At 45.5% G+C, this 17101-nt stretch overlaps 1 protein-coding gene across 19 annotated transcripts in view; it reads right to left on the bottom strand.

The window, feature by feature from the left end:
* MBNL1 (muscleblind like splicing regulator 1) overlaps positions 1 to 17101 on the bottom strand; it is a 112974-nt gene that overhangs the window by 70193 nt on the left and 25680 nt on the right. For 5 of the 19 annotated variants that reach the window (XM_054206532.1, XM_054206529.1, XM_054206534.1 and 2 more), the window contains one exon: positions 11268 to 12202. The exons of 4 other annotated variants lie outside the window; for them this stretch is intronic. In XM_054206532.1, coding sequence (XP_054062507.1) covers positions 11268 to 11441 — 174 coding nt within the window. In that variant the 5' untranslated portion in view covers positions 11442 to 12202. Of the gene's footprint in view, positions 1 to 11267; positions 12543 to 17101 lie in introns of those variants that run through there. 10 more of the 19 variants (XM_054206528.1, XM_054206538.1, XM_054206536.1 and 7 more) reach the window with 8 other exon arrangements.

Raw genomic sequence — 17101 nt, 5'->3', positions numbered from 1 at the left:
TCCCTCATGTACATATCTAAATCTTTTCTGAAAAATTATACAGGCTATTTATAAGGCTGGTCTTATTTTCCAATGTATGTGATACCACCCATTCTTCTCTCATTCGAGCTACTAGGAAAACAGCCCATTTAAAAAAAAAAAAAAAACCCAAAAAGAAGATTACATGTGTTTCTACTAAACTCTTCCTAAAGTCAATAAGCTTCCTCGCAAATGTATCTCCCCTCAGCACAAATACTGCTCCATGCACTGTGGGCTTTCACACGGGACAGCGCAGAAACGACACCCGTGTTCACTGCTCTGTTTGCACATTAGTGAAAGCAACACTAAGAATGTTTTCTGAACACAAAATACAACTTGCAAATAAGTTGTTACAAGTAAGTTACTAGGGGAAAAAAAAGAAGTTTAAATACTTCTAAACACATTTTCTAGCGATATTTTAAACTATCATCTAATCCTGTACTGATATTACCTTTGCTAGTACAATTAGGAAAGTGCAGATAGTTTTACTTTCAATGCAATGAAAAGCTGAGTTGACTTTAGAGTCTGGAGATCCTTTTAAATAGTGCTCTGCAGCGTTCATAATCATTTCCAAAAAAGACAGTCTTAACTGACGCTGTATGATACTACAGTTCTAAAAATCCCTTTTTTCCTTCTGTTCAGTCCAGGCGCAGAAAAAAATGAAAATACTTAGTTTTAGTTACAGTGTGTTTACGCTTTTGCTGCAGGTATATTTTGCCAGTTTGCAGCTCCACACACATTCGCTTCTGTGCAATGAACACTTGGCCAAGTGAGAAATTCCCCCGACTGACAAACCCCACCACAAGCCCCCCCCCCCGGCATCAACTGGAAATATTTAAATCACAAATTAATTCTTTTTTTTTTTTTCTGTGAAACAGTTCCCTCCACTCCACTATCAAAAAGAACTTTGCACTTTAAGGTACTTTACTTTGAAATAAAGCTGCCATATATATCCATGAGTATCCATCCATCCATCACCTGCATGCCTTGTTCAAGGGAGGCATCTTACGTTGCTCCATAAACACCAGGTGCAGCCCCAGCGTTCAATAAACAACAGGAATAAATAACACCGTAATAAATACAAAGAACTGACTCTCCTGTTTCCTCTGAGGACCTTGAGTATGAAATCTTTGATCATTCGGTTTGCCCAATAAGGGTTTTTCCTAACTTGCCTGCATTTTTATTCAATTGCAATCACTGCATAAATCCTTATACTGTCCCTTAACTCAGCTCATTGCAGGGAAGATTCCACCAGTGTACTGGACAAGCAAGAGTATGTTAATGGGAGTGATCTTTTGAACACGTCCTACTACCAGAAAGCTGAATGACAGGCACAATTGACCATCAAAAGCTGGCTCTAAACCTCAATTCCACCATAGAAAATGGGGAGTGAGAAGAGAGCCAGAAGCCTGCCCAGCTTCAGCTCGCCACCTCCAGCTGTACAACGCGCTCCGAGCTCTGCACACAGACGGATGAATTCTGCTCCAAAAGCAGGACCGAATGTACAATTTGGTTTTTTTTCTCCAAGTACTTGCTTCACCAATGTCAGTTTATAGTGAGTCTCAAGATCCCAGAAAACACTTAATTCTGTCTGCTGTTTTCAAAAGACTTCAGCGTGTACTCTTGTTCCTTTATTAAAGACACAAATTTAAAATGTGCAGTTCTCGACACCGCTGTGCTAGCAGCTACACACAGCTAAAAATCTGACAGGCTCCTGGGAAGTGAAAACCTCTCCATGGGCCAGTCACGGCTGGAAAGAGTTCTTTCAAAAAACCCCCATACAACCTCTCCCTCGCCCAGTACAGAAGACTAGCACCGCAATCGCACAGGATTTTAGACTGACTCCTGACGGGATAAAGAAATTCGCTTCTGCAACGGATTATCAGTCTGTGCTCGTGGAGTGTAACCACTGTGACAAATTCATTGTGCCACTCTGCATGCTCACTTGCACACTTTTACACATGGCTATTCCTTAGATTTCGTTCGAGCATGTATAAAGCACAGACTAGACAAATTTGTTAAAATTCACTCTTGTGTCTTTTTGCAATCTTATCCTAGTAATGTTTATGATCAGCTTGTACTTATGCTTTCAAGACTGAGGATGTTTTTAAAAGGATACGCATCCAGGGAAAGGAAAGGGAAAACAACACTGGAGAAGCTGGAAATTGAAGCAGCGTTAATATTGCTATGGGCTAAAATGCCATAGGGCTTCCGATGGCCCTGAAGTTCAGCAGGTGGGTACTTCCCTTGGACGGCAAGTGAATCCATCACCAGGAGATAGGAAAGACTTAAGAGCAGAAAACAATGACCTTTACTCCTGCAAAGTGGTGGTTACCTACTACACCTGCAGCTGCCCTGGGCTGGCACGGCTGCTCCTGGACTGTGGTTTTTTTCAGCATGTCCACAAACGATCGATCCCATTCCCCAGGTACACTGCAGACCCCCTTGTACCTGAGCCCATGATCTGCCCCAGTCGAAAACTACCACCTTCCACCTCGAGTTCAACGGAGCATTTGCTCCTCCTGGTCCCACAGGCATCTCCCCTGGTGGAGGTGGCCTCAGAGCCAGCCCCCTTCTGTGACCCCGGAGCCCCCTCTCTACATTGTGATCCAAAATATGCCCCCACAGCCCCCACTCTAAACCACTGCTTCCCAGACCCTTGGGCACCCAAGGACATGTGCCTTCTCCTGCAGCCAGGAGGGCAGCACAGAGAGCACGCACTTACATAAAGGACAATTTCAAACTTTGTAATTCTTTCTCAAATTTAAATCTCAATCTCACAACTATTTATGCTTATATTTAAGCCTGGAAACTATCCCATTCAACTTCAGTGAAATCATGCTGACAAAAAGTAAATGGCTTTGTTTCCTAAAAAAACTTCTCCTTTCTTCAAACAGTATTCTCTTCCTTTTTTACTGACTCTCTGTACTATTTCGCCAAGTTAGGAATGGTCCAGAGGAATCTAGAGCCGAAAAGAGCCTTTCCAGGAACTTCAGAGGACTTGAAGCGCTCTCAAGATGCAAGCTCAATCCAAATCTGCTACCCCAGCCGGCCCCTTCAAACCCTCCTGCTAAAGCACCCCCACTCTTCAGCAGCCTTTGAGCATGATACTCCAAAAGTATCAGCATTTTCCTACCGGAGCAGCACGAGTGCTCCCAGTATCCCGTCTCTGGAAAGCGAGAGAACTTTTCAGGATCTCCAGGGCTGAGAGCTGGCAGCCCAAATGTACTGGGGAACAAAAGGCCGCAGAGTTTAGCATTTCTGTCAACCGTGAAGTTTATGCAGTGACTGGGACATAAAAAAATGTAATCTGAGGAAGCAGATCCTGTTTTATTATCAATATATCTGCTACATCCAGGAATGCCCCTGAAGCAGGGACATTACCTCTTGAGGCAGCACCCATGAAAAGCAGCTTTTTCTCTGTAATGGAGGGGATCTCAAACCAGCATTGCCTGAGTAAGTGACCGGTTTCCAACACACCTTCTGGTGGACCACACGAAGCAGCAGCCCTGCAAGGTCTCCCATGCTGCTATTCCTAATGCAGCAGGAGCTCGTGAAGCTGCTGCATCCCACAGCTCATCATTGCTGGTGTGAAGCACTCCAGCATCACTACACCCTGCAGATGAAGTAGCTGGATTTATTATTCTTCTTTAAAAATCCACTTCATCAGATGTTAATATTTTCCTTTATTTGATCAAAAGGTTGCTTCCAACTACCTCAACAGGTGTGCTGTATCAATTAAATAATGAGATGTTCCCTAATGAAGGGGATAAGTCATAAGTATTTCAATAAATTCAAACACAAACCCTAAAAAGGTTTTCTTATTTGCATAATCCTGTGTTTCAGTACTTGACAATTCAGCATCTACTTAAATCTTATTTCAATAGCAGTAATCCTTCTAGTGGCACCGTGCAAATGAAGGAAAAAGACAGAACTCTGGATCAGAATAAAAGCATCTCTTTTGTTATTGTTATTTTATATAGGGACCACCTTAAGTGCTGCTGTGCAGCCCTGGATGAAGAAACTAAAAGCCTGGGTCTCCCAGCCGTCACGTGGGGCTTGCAGCCAGGCGAGCAGGGCCCAGCTGCCACCGTGCTGCTTGCGGGCAGATTCACCTGGACAAATCCAGTCCCACGCGATTAAGGCTGCCAGCAAGCATGCCAATTAGCACAGCCGGCAAGAGAGAGACTCGGTGAGGTGGCTTCATATCCTTTAAAGGCTAGAAAGATCACCCTCTGATTTTCCCCAAGCAGTATAACACAATGCTGGTGGGAGGAAACACACAGTGAGGCAGTCAGTGGGCAAAATCAAGCAATTAGTGTCACTGAAATTGCATGCCACCTGGGATCCTGGTCCTCAAAAGGGGCGAGCTGCCCTGGCGCCGCAGGCAGTGCTGCCCCAGGCTCTGCTTTCTCCTTTTTGTTCCCTTTGAAAGCAACACAGAGCAGGGAAAGACACAGGATACACAGGAATACTTTTTAATTGCTCTTCACCAAAGCTTCCTCTACCCCAAGCCTGTGCTTGAGCACAGGGCACTGCTGCCCTCCCCCAAATCTGGACCCCAACCAGTGGCAGGACGGTGCCGGGAGCTGGTTCCCAGAGCAAGAACCGCTGCTGCCAAGTAGGGAGAGCAGGCACTCAGCTCTCCACTGAGCCCAGCCCCACCACCAATCCATGCAGAAACACAACGGGGAGCAGAAGGAAGCGCAAGAAAACAGAGAGAGGACTAAAGAGGTGCCCTATTACTAATCATCCCCAAAACAATGCTGTTTTTAGTCTTAACAGGGTTTTCACGATCTGACCAAACTGGTAGGAGGGTGGCAGACTTGCCTTGGCTTTGAGACTTCTTCTCTAGAAGACTGGCCATTCTCAAACACTAGACACGGCTCCGACACGGGAGCTATTCCTGATGCCAAGCACAGGCTTCTACACAGCACCCGGGGCGGTATTTCCTAAATGGTGTCCAGTTGGGCTAACACGGCTATGCAGTCCCAGCGAAGAAACGTTAGTGCTTCTCCAAAGTCAAAAACCAGATGTGATCATTCAGTCTTGAATGTAATTTGTTGCTTCCAACAAATTTAAGAGTGAACCTTGGCAACAAGGCATCTGTATTCAGAAAAACAGAGCAACAGAGACTTGGGGTCATCCCGGGAAGGAGAGGGGCCTCACAGGCTGCTTCATACCACTTATTTGAAGAATTGAGACAAATGACTGAATATGCTTGATATGAGGTTTTCTTATTTTATGCCTCTTAAAATTCTCCCCACAAATTAGTTCAGAATTTTACCGATCTTGACTCTACCCAGCAGAGTTCCTGCCTCTATGTAACACACTGGTTTCTATTATGTACAGCCTCTAAAAAAAACTACAGTGCAAATGCTGCAATGCAATGTTTTAATTTTTTTTTAATTTCTTCCTGCAGAGGTAGAGCTGAAACTGTAATATGAACTCTGAACACCACAGTGAGCTGTAACTCTTTTGTCTGAGTATCTGATAAGATTTCAAAATACCATTTATATTCCCATAGAGGAACACGCATGGTTTCAATTGTTTGTTTTCTTAATGGACTATTTGCCACTCAGCCTAACAATTGTACCATTTTCCCAATGTATTTGCCACTTTCCCTTTGCTTCCTCTTCTGGAGCTCAGCCTACTGGCAGACACACAGGCTGAAGAGGAGAAAAATGGCAAATTGGATCTCAGGAATTTGAACGCTGTTTATATTTTAATTTTTTTTCCAAGGGTTACTGCTTTACAAGTTTCCTTGGAATCAGACGTGTGGTCCAGCTGCCTCCCAGCCCTTGAGCAGACCTGAACCTCTGCGCCCCAAATGCTGTCAGTGCCTCGCAGTCGAGTGCTGCCGTACACTCCAAAGTTAAAATTACTAAAGAATCACCCACTAAAGTGTTCTGTAACTATGTTTCTGGATTTTTTTCTTCTGCCTTAATTAAAGCAGAGACAGAGCAAATGATCTGCCATTCTTACATTACTAGTGAAATAGGCTTACAATTATTTCCTTTTCTTTGCATTAAAATAAACAAATAAGGTTCTTATTCTGTACTCTTGGGTAAGTAAACATGAAGGGGAGTGACAAGTCAAAGAAATCATTATTTTTTGAAGCAGTGACAAAGTACAGTGATTTGAAAAATTAACAATTACATCTCTGAGGCGGTAGAAATAAGTTGCTCACCGAGTGAATCTATAGTAATAATAATGCATTTATATATTTTTAAGGCTTCTTGGTAAAAAAAGTGGCATGTCACTTTTACAGAGCTCAGGAGTTTAATTTTTAAAAAATAAGTACTTGTACAACAGAAGATAAAATACTAACATACTACATATCGGTGGATCTTAGACACAAGGCACCAGGGCTTCAACCTCAGATATCACCAGTGAAGAGACCTGAACTTCTAATCTCTAGCTTTCTCTTAGAATTTCAAAAAAGCAGAGAAATGTGAGAGTTAAAGACTTTCCAGCTGTCGAAGGAAGAGCAGGAAAAAGCTTTTTACACTTCATCAGGACATCCAACTCAAGCACGAAATAGCTACCTTAGCAGGAGCATAACTTGAGAAAGCAAAAAGTTATTTGAAAGTTGCAGTGCCCATAGCGGAGAGCAGCTCCAAATGGACAAACTGTGATACAGCCCAAATCCTGCAGTGTTTACCGAGTCCTCTGAAATCATGTGAAGTTCAGATGAGTTATAACCGGCATGTTTTGGATCCCAACAGTTCACACCCCACAGAAAGCCCACTGAGTACAGTGGAGAAGTGCCGATAAACATCAGCGCTGACCACAACCCGGCAGCACAACAGAAAAGACAGTCCCAGTCCCCATCACCCTCTCCCTACTATCATCCTTGCTGGTTTTATACTTTCAAAAAAACACGGCTAGGGAAGACCCCGTGGCAGCTGAAGGATGCGGCGCATGCAGACAAGCTGCAGGCAGGCTGACGGGGTGTCCTCAGCGCATCTGCAGCCTCCCACAAGATTTGCATTTGACATCCATCTCCCCATTGTTAAGGCATCTTTATCTCAGTTTTCAGGAAGCGTCAGATGACTCATATATCGGAACATCTGATGAAGCTAACGTAATTTCAAAAATGAATTCTACTTGGGCATATTTTTTCCAAGAAAAAAAATGAAGAAAAATGTTTTAAAATTATGCTAAAAATCTAATTTCTGTTGCAAACCAGTTTCCTGATTTAGGAACTTAAGAGCTTATTTCTGCTGTAGACAGTTTAGCAAGCTTTTAGGCATCCAAATTTAGGAAAAAAATCCTACGGCATTTAAACAACGGAGAGCCAGAGCTGGAGCTGACTCAGCCGCTCAAGCACACAATTTGAATATACTACATAATCATTCTTGTTTTAAAATTATCCTCCCAATATCTAAGGGCGAGATTATCCCACACGCATTTATCTTGATTAATGCACTACCCTAAGGACAGCCTTGCTGCTTTCATTAGGGCTGATTATGAAGCAGGGTATTCACCGGGGGGATGATGAAATCTTGCTGTGACTGTCGTGGCCCTGACCTCCTCCTTGCACTGCCCCGCTGGAGTCACAGAAATGCCTGTGTGTCTTCCTTTTTCTCCCCCACACTTCTAATTAACACATAACAAGTGCTGCTTGTTACCAATTCAGCTTTAAGAAAGAACCCATCAGATGCACACATGGGACATGTTTCCCAACAGGTGACACGTGTCCGGAGACCAGCGCTGCGGTCGGTGTCTCCGCTCCAGCAGCTCCCTGCAAACGCCAGCAATGGTTCCTGCCGGTGGCTACACGATGTTGGGGAGAGACTGGTGGGAGGAGATGCCCCTCTTTTTTTGCTCTAGATCTACGTACACAAGTTTTGCTTTCATTTCAGTGAGGGAAAAAGAAAAAAAAAGAAAGAAAAAGAAAGAAAAAGAAATCTTTTACCTAAGCTGAAAGTTCCACTTCTGAAATCTCTTTTTCCCTCTGGATGAGTCGCCCTTGCTGGTGGCTGGCTGCGAGATCTGTGCACCCGTCCCTGCACAACACCCGCTGGGACACCCGGGACGGAAGCCAGAGCTGAAGGGTACTGCCATTTCACGGGGTCCCTGCAGAAAGTATTTGCTCGGCCTGTTTGTGTTCTAAATATAGCAGAGCACACCGGCCATCTCCAGCTCATGAGCAAGTATCACTGCCGGGGGCTGCAGGGCTCTGCAGCACTGACACACACCTGCCTGATGTCACAAAATATAAAGCATTTTTTCTAAGACACACTAATTCTTGGGAGCACTGTGAGGGGAAGGTGCATTCATCGCTTGTAAAGAAAAACTCAGCGACTAAGTACCTATCTTATGTCCAAGAGACAATACAAGAATAGCTGTTCATTTAATACTAATATTACATACATTTATAAGAAATCAAGTATTTTAATATTAAGGCCACTTTTTAGGTGTCCTGCTATTTTAGTAAAGAACAAGGACATTATATCCGCACCAAGCTATTAAAATATCAAAAATTACTGCCCTAATCAAAAATCCTTTTTTTTTTTTTTCCCTTCGAAAACATTTCCCTAAATTATTTTTGCATAACATCTAAAGTTTGTGATATTGCAGAAAAGGTAACAGAGTAACTAGTGCCCTTTTAGCCCAGCACACAGAAAAATTGACAAATACCTGAAACAAAACCAAAACTGAGCAACTGCTTTTCTGTTATGCGGACTGGACAGGGAATTCAATGAGGAGATATTCCACTTTCTGTTCACCAAAGGTATCTTCGTAGATTATAGAAGCTATTTAAGTAAAAAGGGGAGCAAGCAGCCTTCCCAGCTCCGGCAGCTCCTGCTCCCCGGGCTGCAGGGAGGGGACCCCCAAACCCTGGAGCTGCTGCAGCACACCGCAAACCATGAGCCACTGGAAAACCTTTTAGCACCGGCACTAGCGAACGTACCTAGTAAGCAGCATATTTTTAAACAGCAGGCTCCTTCCGAGCTTACAACTCGGCTGCTGTGCTGACTTCACCTCGGCAGCACAAGACTCTTCTCCACAGGGCATTCTGAAGCAATGTAATAATGCCGTAGTGTCACCTACAGCTCCTATCCACAGACCTTGCAGCTCTTTACAAAGGTGATAATTATCTCCTTCATTAAGAAAGGAAGCGGAAGAGCCATGCCGACGGGGAGCAGGAAGCCTGGCCATCCCCGCTTGGTCCCTCATCCGGACACAAGCCCACGCTGCCGCTCCAGCCCCAGTGCTGCTGGCCGCCACCTCCAGCACTGAGATTTTAAGGCACTTCCCATCACCATGGACCTCAGAAACCTGAGTGGAAGATGCTGATGGACAGCAAACTCAGGTGGTGCCTCCCATAGCGAAGGAGATTCACATCTAATTATTTCTGGTGACTTTTTTCAACCTTTTTGTTGGACCCCGGCTCTGAAAAGCACAGGCCAGTGGGGTGAGGCTGCTGCGACCACCGTGTGCTGTGCCATCAAATACCAGCTTGGTGGGAAATTAAACCGGGGATACTGCGGTAGAATTTTACCAATAAATACATCTTCATTCTCACACAGGGGCAGGTTTAAGTCTCCATGGCCAGGCCCACGTTCCCAGCAGGCATGCTGCCCTGGGCACAGTGTCGTGGCGTGGCCAACACCAACACACCAGTGGGACAGCTGCGGTGGCATCTGCGGTGCAGCGTCCTTGCAGCAGCAGCTGGCCTGCACCACGCCATGCCTTGCCGCGTAGAAGCAGCACCAGGTGGGCTTGCTGTCACACAGGGGTAGTGGCCACGGTGGCCACAGGGGCAAAAGCTCTGTGCCGCACCTCCAGTGACAGCAACGGCTCGGGGCTGGGACTCCCCATCGGCACTGGCGGCCCCTGGCACTGCTCCTAACACAGTTTTTAATGCATCGAAACATTTTATTTCCACATTCTAAAATGAATTTTTCTTCTGCCCCCCCCATTATAATTACTGTAATTTTAAAATAAATTTGAACAACACAAACAAAAACATTTCAACATCCATCAGTTAAAATATGGGTGGGGGAGCTGGATATTTTGTGACAAGAACATTTCAAAGGTTCACCCTCGTCGTGGTTTAACCCCAGCCAGCAGCCAGGACCACGCAGCCGCTCACACAGCTCCCCCCTTCCCCCAGAACGGCAGGGAGAAGAGGAGGGGATCTGATCTGAGACAAGACACATTTCTAAACTGAGGAGTGTTGCAGGATTCACATAAAACCGCTACAAACCCCCTTCCTGCCCGGCTGCCGCTGCGATCGGGGCCTGGCTGCACAAGCGACCTGCAGTAGCTGGTTACAGCTACAACTCCCTCCCAAGAGCACGTCTCCGCCGTGAGCCAACTCCGCTTCCCAGGATTTGATCCCAAGAAGAGAAAATTATGCTGTAGAAAATCTGACAGGCATATTTCTGTTTCACAGCTTTTGATTTTTTTATGACTCTACCAAATTAATTCTGTACTGTTTGTGGGATGAGTATTTTAAATGTTAAGATTATTTAATTCATAAAAAATGAAGGGAAAGGACAAGGATTCACACATTTAACATCTGTAACTGAAACCTCAGCTACAGTAAAACAGCAGCCATATATTCATAGCGCCTAACTTGGATATGCCTCCTAAAAATCACCATGAGGCTGTACCCTCTCTGCTGCAGCCCTGCCTGCGTGTCTAGAGGCACCCTGCCTCCTGCTGAGTGTTGCCCTTCCCTTAAGCAAGTGCATTTGTGAAAAAGACAGGATAACCACAGCAGTCCCAAAGGCAGAAATACAAGCAGGGTGCTCACAGGCACCTAAATAACCTAGGGAGGAAAACACTCTTCTAAGATTCACCATCAGCTGTCCAGAGACACCAACAACCCGCTGGTAGTTATGAGATGGAAACAAATCATCATATTGCTTACGTGGTTTGTGCTATTAAAAACAAAGAATCCTTACAGTGACTTTGCTGTTTCTACGTGAAGTGCCCTTTATTCCAGCTACAGGCAGAGAATAATTCGGAGGCAAAGAACCAGTCATTGTAGCCATACCAGAGGATTTGAGCCCTGCCAGGCGTATTTTCCCTTTATTCCCCCTATCCTTCCCCTTCCCCTGAGGAAAACAGCAAAACAAATCAACAAGCATCAATAAAATAAAATAACAGCAGCAAAACATGCCACTGCTGGCAGCCAGCAATTGCTCCCTGTCGGGCTCCAGGGTTTCTCTGGCTACAACTGCTTCTTTCATAAACCGTATATCCTTGAAAATAATATAATATTTACTCACTTTCAATGAATCAAAGCAGGCGATTACGCGTCCATTTTCAACTTGGCAGCTTTTCGATGGGTGTGCAAATTTACATTCCGTGTCTGGTCGTGAGCAAGTCCCCCTTTGGAATTCCCTACACACTTCCAGCGTTAGCCATTTTGTGTCCCGAATCGGCGTGACACTAACAGCCATCTTTAGATTTTACAGGTAGTCAAAATTTCCAATAAAACGGACAAACGAGTAGCTGAACTGATAAACTGGAAATGATGAAAGTGCCACCTCCAGAATACTTTTTTTTTCCCCCCACTCCCTATTTTAAAAGTACGTGTAAAACTGGGTGGCTGCAACCTCAAAGACGTGCCACCAGGAGTTCACAGCGTGACGCTGTTAATTGACTGAGGTTTCACACTTAGAGAAATGCTAGGATTACCGGCAAGGTGAATGTTAAAAAGTGTGGCCTCGTGCGCTCAGTAACCCATCCTGAGCGCCCGCCGGGGCCCACGCTGCCAGCATGAAAACACAGCAGACCCTCTGACACGGGATTTCCAAGCTGCTTTCGGTAAAGTTGTCTGAAAGGTAATCTCCACGCAGCAGAATTTGCAGCGGGGTTTTGTGGTGCAATCGGTATCGATTAGTTTGGCATAGAGAGATGCAGCAGTTTAGAGCAACGATTGAGACGGGGTTTGTTTTTTGTTTTGTTTTTTTTTTTTTCCTCCTCTCCTGGATTTTCGGGCAGAAGATATCTGACCTTCTCAGCACACTTTTATTTTTACAGTAAAGCAGCCTGCGGCAAGGCCCGCCAGCGCCCTTCTCCCGGCCGGGGTGCAGCGGGGGTGTCTGGCGGCGGATGCGCTGTCGTCGCTGGCAGCAAGCAAGGCAAAAAGCAGCGGCGGCGGCTCTAGCAGCGGTCCCAAGCAGCAGAGACGTCAGGAAAGGCACTTCTTAGTACCAACCTGTAGAGAGAAGAGACACGTTACAAGTCAGCGGGCGGCTCGCCGCGGCGCCCCGCCGCCGCCGCCCCGCGCAGGGCACTCACGCCAGCCGGGCTGCCAGGAGAGGGGCCGCTTCCCCGTGCGGAGCCGGGGCATGACGGGGAGCCAGCCAATCGCAGAGAGCCTTGCAGCGACAGTCCGGGCAGGGAGCCAATGGCGGGCGGCCGTCTTATGAAAGGTCGCGCCTGTCAGACGCTCGCTGCGCTGCCCCGAGCCCGCCCGACGGGGCTCGCCCGGCCGCCGGAGGACGAGCCTGCGGGCCCGGGCGCTACCCGGCATGCAGCGAGGGGGACGGACCATGGCGCCGCCGCCGCCGCAGCGCCGGGAATGGTACCGTCCGCTGACCCGCCTGCGCGCCACCGCGCCCCGCCCCGCCGGGCTGGGCCTCACCCTTCCTCCCTCCCCTTCGCCACGGGCCTCGCCGGGCACCGGCTACTTTCGGGGTACCGGCTCCCCCCGGGGAACAGCCGCAGAGAGACGGGCCCGCCGCCCCGCCCGTTACAGCGCTGCGGGCGTCGCCGGCCGGGGTCAAGCGGCGGCACGGCCTCTCCGCCCCCGCCGGTACTCGCCACAGGACAGACCCCAAACGGCGCTTCCTCGCAGGACCGGCTGGGCCCCGGCTGCCCAAGGCATTACCGTGCCCTGCTGTGCAGCCCCAGTCGTCACTGGCACACAGCCACGTCGGGGTCACCGCAGGCTGGCCCGGGTCTGCGGCGACGGCATGCCCGCATGTGAGCGACTGCCCGGTCCAGGAGAGAATGATGATTACTCAGCACACTGCTTCCTCCCATTAACATACTGAAGGCGAACTACGAGCTTCATGATGAACACCATCTGCTTAAAAAAACACCCCAGCATTTAACATCTAGAAACAAGAGGGTAAACCTTGCCCCTTGGATGCCAAGGTGGAATGGGTGTTTCTTTGAGATGAGTTTCAGATGCCCAGCTTTGCCACAGAAGTGTGGTGCCACATGTAAATATAACTCCATAATAAATTATAACTCCTGTCCTGCCTGGGGACCCCAAAAGAGCCGCCTGGAGCACAGAGCAGAGGGGCCCTAACGGCAGTGCCTGCAGGACAACACTGGAGCCCGCTGGCGACACCCGACGATGGGAATTGTGCCAGCACTGGAACCCCCAGCAGCATCCTGCATTTAGGGGGAAGGTTGTTCACATCCTTGTCTTTCTAAAGACACCACTCCATAATTTGTACATTCCCCCTCCACCCCTCAAAGCAGCATCACTGACACTGTCATCAGAAACACATCTTGGGAAGTGGTGCTGCTCAGTGTGGATCCAAACCAGTAGACGAGGAAAATCTACGAGTGTTTTTCTAAGGACTAAATGATTAGAACAACAAACTACAGCAGAAGTAAAGCACACCTAATACAGCTAATAAGATTATAACAGGCACCACGGTTTCCTTGCCAGGACACTTCTAATCATGCCCAGATTTTTAATCCCTACTAGCCGGAGAAACAACTATGTACAATTACTTGCAAGCACAAGTTAACAGCTAGGTGCCTTCTTGATAAACACAGACGTTCATTTGCTTCAACTGGCTAAAATTCAGAAGTCAGAGTCATCCCATGCCAGCAGTGATTACTGACCAGCACTTGGGGATACAGCAGAGACTCGGGTCTTGAAAACTCATTCCGTAACAAGTGCTCAGGCTAACAAGTTTGGTTCTCCTACCTGTGCTCCACTACCCAGCTGTGATGGGTTAGCACGAAGAGATTTGAAAGCAGCGCAGAACAATATGCCAGCACCTCACGATGCCACCTGCCCCGGCCACATGCCAGCGGGCCCATCTGGGCACCCTGGTGGGACAGGCTCCAAGCATCCCCAGCCGCCTTGTGCGGGACTGCCCTTCACATCAGAGAGCTTTTGGAAGCCTAAAACATCACCCGGCCTCCAGCCAAGGTGTACCGCAACTCACTCTCGTCCTCCACAGGTACAGATAATAGATGTATCTGCTTCCTCCCACCATCGCTCTTTGCACAGCACAAAATGACGACTTTTGAGTGTTTTATTTTGTTATGAACGTTTATTCCCTGCGGGACCCTCAGGAGAAGGTGATGCCGATGCAGGCAGTAATAGGTCTACAACAAAGCTGTGAAAAGCTCTAAGCAGGGATTTTCTCCTGTTCATCAGTTTGGTATACAATCCATACCAACTATTGATTTTTCCAAATACCAAGAAGAGTTAAAGCAGCAATTGACATATTTTACATGCTAAAGCCAAAGCAAGTTAAAGGCCACATTTTCAAAACAAGATACTTAATTTCACTCTCATTACAAGAGCAGTCACCCCTAATGAGGAAAGAAAGACAGCATGAAGGCAACATACAAAATAAAAATAGCTGAAAACTATCTTTTGTGCTCACATATAATGAAAGGAGTAACCTCCCTGGTAAAACCCATGAAACTATGTTTTATTCCTAGCTTTGTAATAAGTTTTCTATTTGGAGTCAGACTAGCCGCTTACTCGCAGTGAAATCCTGCTCCTGTTGAGGTCAGTGACATATCTGTAACTGTGTTAAACGAGGCTGAATTTCACCCTTCATTCTTCAGGCTGCCAGGTACGAAAAGTATTACTCCAAGGAGCTGTGATGCCTCAAAGGTAAATCTTCTGGATGTGAAGAAATGCTAGATGTATGTTTTGTCTGCACAGTCACTTGAAGAAAAATTGTTTTGTCAGAATTTGTTATCTACCTGAAAACATAACCAGAAATGTCAGCTTTAAAAATAGCCTTCTAGCAAAAATAAAAACTGACTTCAGACCAGAGGTCTATTTTCAATATCTCCGATAAATAAAGGAAGATGTTAGCATAGAATTATTTTCTTGTATCTGCATAAACTATTTTCCTCTCACTTTGAAATTCTCTTGTGATACTCCAAGTCAGTAAGGAGTCCCCAGTAAGCCTCAAATACTACAGGATATCACTGTCTGACAAAAAACCCAGCAGATATATTCACATCTCTCTTTGAGCTGTCTCTGATAAGCTAAGAAAGACTGCAACAGATCCAGAAGGAGAAACCGTAGAGAGAGGACAGGAAAGGGGTTGAGTTGATTTTTTAACAATTTTTTAAAAAATTTAATTAAAATTTACTTGGAGGCTGACAGTTTCCAGACTTCACCTAGTAGGCCATTCAGTACTAAAGGCTGTTCTTAATCCACAGCTGGTTTTTGCAGTTCACCTTTTGAAATTTGAAAGTATTTGCTACTTGTCTTGGGACTGTTGCAACATTGGTTTGGACAAAGCATAACCTTGCCTTCACTGATTATCAGGAATGCAAGGAAAATGAAACTAAAAATATTGAAAAAGAATTAGAAAGTGATTCTCAGAAGACAAAAGATTGAAGTAACACTAAGTCATTCCTTAAGAGGGTATGAGGGGTGACTTAGTTGTCTGCTGAGCTGGGTCAATGAAAATGATTAAGAAACAGCTTCAGAAATCAATTGAAAGGTTATCTGGAAATGTCCGAGAAAGGGAAACTAACACAGGAAGGACCATGTGCATATGGTTTCTAAGTTCTGATTAAATATGTTCAATTTTTATTATTTCCCATTATTGCTATAAAGAAATGTTGTACAGCCAGGTTAATGATATGTTTTTCCTCCTCTTTCGGTTACAGTCTTTGACACAAAAATAAGCTATCTGAACGGGAGTGTGTCACTCCACTGGGAACCGTTCCCAAAGAGCCATTGTTTTCACTCTTCCTGTAACTGGGTTTGCTGGACGTTCCTGTTTTCTCTATCTCAATTCACACACGTCTCTTAGAAAGAAAGATGTTTAAAAGCTAGACAGGCAAAAAAGCACAACACTAAAGAAGAACATGAAAAGACGAATGCTATTTTTATGCTCAAAGTGGAAGCTGAAAATGCCAGTATCAATGACATGAGAACTGTCAGCAAGAACAGATAATTACACAACATGAATCCACCCTCATGACAATGACTCTAATGAGATAGGAAATGGAATAAAATCAATATTCTATTTACATTGACAGTACAGTCTCAAAGCTTGAAAATTGCCAAATGGCTGTCTTTTAAAGAAAGAAATACAAAAATTACTGACTGCCTTACAGTATTTTCAAAACACCTCTGCCAAATTCAAAGTTTACCAATAACATATCTCAACATAAAATTTGGAAACGATACAACAATTACTTCATGGCACAATTGAGGGATATAATTATAGCACTGTCACAAAATTAAGCTGAAACAATGAGCTAATTAACATCTTGGCCACATAACAGCGAAGGACTGGTTAAAGAAAAATACTCTTTAGTAAAACTAATGCCCAGGTACTACACTATTTGAGATGTATTTCACAGCCCCCCGCAGCCCAGCAACTTGTGACTTAAACAGAGCTTGGTAAAACTACAAGTGTGTATTAGCATTGAACTACTAAGCAAGTCTCACATTGGATTTGTAAAAAAACTGCCAACACTACTTCTATGACCCAGATATTTTGCATAATATACATAGTTTTAGTAGTAGTAGTACTAGTAGTAGTGTTTTAAAGGTTATTTCTGTACTGTTTTAGCTCTGACAAAGTTGCTTGGGAAGGCAGCGCAACCTCCCACTGCCTTCAGTGGGCTTCTTAGGCAGATCCTCATCAGACGCGTTTTTATCTTGAGTATATTTCACAGTTTCTGAAACCGTTTTAGCAGAAACACCTAACTGTGACATTACATCTGAATTTAACACATCCAAGTGTGCGTAGTTCATGAAAACTGGGTAAATAATGAAAAAAGAGACAACACGTCATAAAGTACGTGCCCCCAATTGCACATGCGTTACTGCAGTGTACAGAAAGAAGATACTGCCTTGAAATCAGTTCTCCAAGACTTA

This window comes from Rissa tridactyla, chromosome 6 (genome assembly GCF_028500815.1).
Source record: "Rissa tridactyla isolate bRisTri1 chromosome 6, bRisTri1.patW.cur.20221130, whole genome shotgun sequence".
In the NCBI taxonomy this organism is placed as follows: domain Eukaryota; kingdom Metazoa; phylum Chordata; class Aves; order Charadriiformes; family Laridae; genus Rissa; species Rissa tridactyla.
This window is presented reverse-complemented; position numbering and strand designations above follow the sequence as displayed.